The following is a 3,871-nucleotide window of genomic DNA, read 5'->3' as shown; positions in this document are numbered from 1 at the left end:
ATGCGTGTGAACATTGCATAAGAATTAATCCTACATCACCAACAAATACAGATCAGCTTTCATTGTACAGATGATATCGTAGGCCTATGCTGCCACCTAGTGTATTAAAACGTTTTCATCTGAGAACACGAGAAATCAACGTTCAGTCTCATAGCTTTTATTTTATCATTATATCTTATTTGTTTATTTGTTGAGAACATACATTTCAGTGAGTTTATAGAAAAACAGCTCACACCAAATCTGGTCAGAAAATAATGGGAAACCTTTCAAGCACATACAAATGTTATTATGTCATTTGAAAGATCAGACTATTCACTGACGTCACTCACAAGAGCCGATTTGTTACCCAACATGGCGGCCTCCCTGGTCAGATTTGTCCGTGGAGGGCTCAACAAGACTTTAAATCGTGAGTAACCACCAGGCCTGTCTTGTTCATAAAGAATGTAATTGTTCCAAGGATATTTAAATTGGCGGGACACGCTCATATTTATCAAACAACCTATTTTATCGTTGAAAGCCACCCAGAACAGTTGACCTTCCTACTTGCTAGCTAATGCCATCGGTTTTAATAGACAGCTGCCGACCTGTGTTTGGAGTGTTTTTTCCCCTCTTGTAACGCTGGCAACATAATATCATATTACTGCAATTATAGGAGTTGTCACCTGTTGCAACTAGAAAAAAGGCTTGTCCCTAGCTATCTAATTTTGTTTAACTTAGATATTTACGTTAGTTATAGCTAGCAAGAATGTTAGCTGATCATGTGCAGAAGCGGTCATTGGTACGCGCGTTTTTGGTGTTTGTTGATGTGGTAAATAACTGGATACATTTAATTAGGACAGTTAATCAAAAATGTTATTTGAACATTCCATTCCTTTTTAATTATAGTGAGTCGAAACGCAGCATTTATCCAAACACGGTGGGAAACTACGACAACTGAAACCAAACGTAAGTAACGTCATCTAGCGCAGGTTACCCTTTACGTTATCCTTACCCAGTGTAACTATCCTGTTTGTTTTAAGGGTCTTATCTATAACGTCTATGATTTGTATTTATTCTCAAACATAGCAACTGTCAGACCCAAGGATGAGGTCACCCACAACCGTTTGTCTGCTTTCGGAGAGTACGTGGCAGAGATTCTCCCCAAATACGTCCAACAAGTCCAAGTGAGTTTTCTTTGGTTGCTGCCACCACAGGAATTGAAGTGCCCATGCGGAGTACCCTCTTTTTACACTACTGCTTGAAGTGGTGAGGCTATTGCACCTTTTTTATGCCACACTCCTGTGCTTTTGTGATTACAGGTGACCTGCTTCGATGAGTTGGAGATCATGATCCATCCCGATGGGATAGTACCTGTTTTGACGTTTCTGCGAGACCACACCAATGCTCAGTTCCGGAATATGAGTGACCAGACCTGTGTGGATATCCCAACACGACCAAACCGCTTTGAGGTTCTGACCTCTTCAGTTTGGGCTGGTTTAGCTTCTTTGTTTTCAGTTAGCTTTATTTTTTTGAACGATATATTGAATACATATATTGACTTTATTAATATGAATAATAATTTGCATTGTTAGATGATATTTTAACTTTTGACACTTTTTTTTTTTGCATTGAATACCTTTAGCTGAATGAACCCCCTGGATGTCACTTTATTTCGTAGTCTGCAGCACATGCAGTACAATGTCCAAAATTCTCATTTTCTCCAGTGTAAGTAATGCCTTTGCTCTGTGGTAAAAAAGTTAATTGCCTCTTCGTTGACTCTGAACAGATTGTCTACAACCTGCTGTCTCTTTCTTTCAACTCACGGATCCGTGTTAAGACCTACACGGATGAGCTCACACCTATTGATTCCAGTGTGTCCGTTCACAAGGCATCAAACTGGTATGAAAGGGAGGTATGTACATGTTTTGATTAAGACCCAGATACACGCTGATGCAAGTGCACTTTTTAAAAAGCATGTAGTACTGGTATCTTCACATTACTTTTTCTTTGTATATATGGCCAGATAAACACACCTGTCTTTCCAACTAGCCACATAGGCTATGTATACTCCATGAAGTTCTGTGCCTGGGTTGGACCACCCAGCAAAAATGTAGTTTTCAAAACATTAGCATGCTAGGAAACCTTTAATCAGTACAAACTGTGCTGTTTGGGTTTGTTAAGGGTTTTTCCCACCTTTCCTGTAGTTAGATTGTCAGTTTCCAACCACAATGCCTTACTGCTGCTTTGGACGGTGTTGAGTTTGGCCCATCCCAGCTTGAAAATGTGTTAAACAGACTTTTCTTGCCTCAATTATCTTTCTGCCTACAATACAATTGTAATCCACAGTGCATGCTGAAATGCTTAAAATGGTTGTTTAAATGTAGTTTGAAGAAATAAATACAACATTTCACAACTGAGTAATGTCCTTAAAATAATTACTTAACCTGCTGCAACTCTCAAAGGTTTTGTGTTTTCATGTTGGACACAGGGCTAAATAGGGACACAGATAAACACTGTATGTTGTGTCACTGAGCCTGACTCTTGTTGTTTTCCAGATATGGGATATGTATGGCGTTTTCTTTGCCAATCACCCAGACCTGAGACGAATCCTGACCGATTACGGGTTTGAGGGGCATCCCTTCAGGAAGGACTTCCCTCTCTCTGGATACGTGGAGGTGAGGATGAGAGTTTGGTTTGCCAGTTCTAACAAGTCTGTGATAAAGGGAAGCTCTATTTCCGTTTGTTGCATCAGCCACCTTTATAACATCCCAGAGGCCTCCAGAGGATCTTGGCTGATTAAGTGTGAAGCCGTAGGACCTATGTGGGATTACAGCTGTATAAAACGGCTCTGTTGTGCCAGCCTCTTTTTGAGACCTCATCAGGGGACTACTGTGAAGCTCATTCGTATATGTTCTCCCTGGCATCATCTGCTAGGTCAGTCTGAGGGGGCAAAGGGCCATGTGAAATTGGTCTTATTTCTTCACATGTCTGGCTAATGATGTTTATTTATTTATATGTTTATTTATTTTCCTTCGGCCACTGTTTTTCCTCCTCTGGCCAGCAGGTGGTGGTATTATTCCATTTCATATCATTGAGGCATGTTTTTATTTTGCTTGTATCACAGCTACACTCTCAATGTAGAGATGACCCAGAAGAAAAAGAACCAGTAATATCATGTAACTATGCACTTCCTCCTGGTCCTCATTTCCTCCCATCTGATGTGTTTGTAGGTGCGCTATGACGACGAGGTAAAGCGCGTGGTGGCTGAGCCAGTGGAGCTTTCCCAGGAGTTCCGCAAGTTTGACCTGAACAGCCCCTGGGAGACCTTCCCTGCTTACCGCGAGCCCAAGGACGCCCCGAAGCTGGAGGCTGGAGACAAGCCTGCTAAGTGATGTGACCGTTATGTGTTGTGCCCCACTCCTACACTGATACAGATATTTATGTAAATAAAGAAACAGGTTGTTGTATGTACTTTGGTCTCTAAATTCTAACGCTGGACTGAAGCTCTACATGCAGAATAAAGAGTACACAGTTATATATGTGTTTCATCTTTTCACTCAGTTTTAACACCTTTGTTGTGTGGTGTATCCAGGAAGTTGTTTGCTCTCTACCACAGGATGCTGTGTTTGGATTTCCCTTTGCTGCTGTGATCCTTTGTCACAAGCACCAGCCTGTTCATTCGATTATGTTCTGAGATTAGCCATAGATAATTGCGTTCTTCCGCCAAATTAACTTCCCAATGTGACCTAGGTAAATATATCTCTAAGATGCCTGTGGCAGCAAACAACAAGAAATATAATGGATTGCCTCAACCATGTCCAGACAGATTCTCTTGACTTACTGAAATGCATTGAAAACACTATTCATTAGGTTTTTGATCCTCTTCAATGAT

At 40.9% G+C, this 3,871-nt stretch overlaps 1 protein-coding gene across 1 annotated transcript; it reads left to right on the top strand.

The window, feature by feature from the left end:
• The first annotated feature begins 328 nt into the window (after positions 1 to 328).
• ndufs3 (NADH:ubiquinone oxidoreductase core subunit S3) lies at positions 329 to 3,514 on the top strand. Its single transcript, XM_080843454.1, has 7 exons — positions 329 to 406; positions 886 to 945; positions 1,066 to 1,163; positions 1,299 to 1,448; positions 1,766 to 1,891; positions 2,535 to 2,654; positions 3,210 to 3,514. The coding sequence occupies exons 1-7, from the start codon at positions 352 to 354 to the stop codon at positions 3,369 to 3,371; spliced, it is 771 nt and encodes a 256-aa protein (XP_080699580.1). The 5' UTR covers positions 329 to 351; the 3' UTR covers positions 3,372 to 3,514.
• Positions 3,515 to 3,871: the final 357 nt, after the last annotated feature.

The sequence above is a fragment of the Sprattus sprattus genome (genome assembly GCF_963457725.1).
Source record: "Sprattus sprattus genome assembly, chromosome: 8".
Taxonomy (NCBI): Eukaryota; Metazoa; Chordata; class Actinopteri; order Clupeiformes; family Clupeidae; genus Sprattus; species Sprattus sprattus.
The sequence above is the reverse complement of the archived record's forward strand: the minus strand, read 5'-3'. Positions and strand labels throughout refer to the sequence as shown.

What these genes read in the sequence shown, in the direction of transcription:
- ndufs3 (XM_080843454.1), top strand. Translation starts at nt 352, where the DNA reads ATGGCGGCCTCCCTGGTCAGATTTGTCCGTGGAGGGCTCAACAAGACT. An exon ending in TACGACAACTGAAACCAAAC is followed by an intron (nt 946 to 1,065) that starts GTAAGTAACGTC and finishes TCTCAAACATAG; the next exon opens with CAACTGTCAGACCCAAGGAT. An exon ending in CTCTCTCTGGATACGTGGAG is followed by an intron (nt 2,655 to 3,209) that starts GTGAGGATGAGA and finishes ATGTGTTTGTAG; the next exon opens with GTGCGCTATGACGACGAGGT.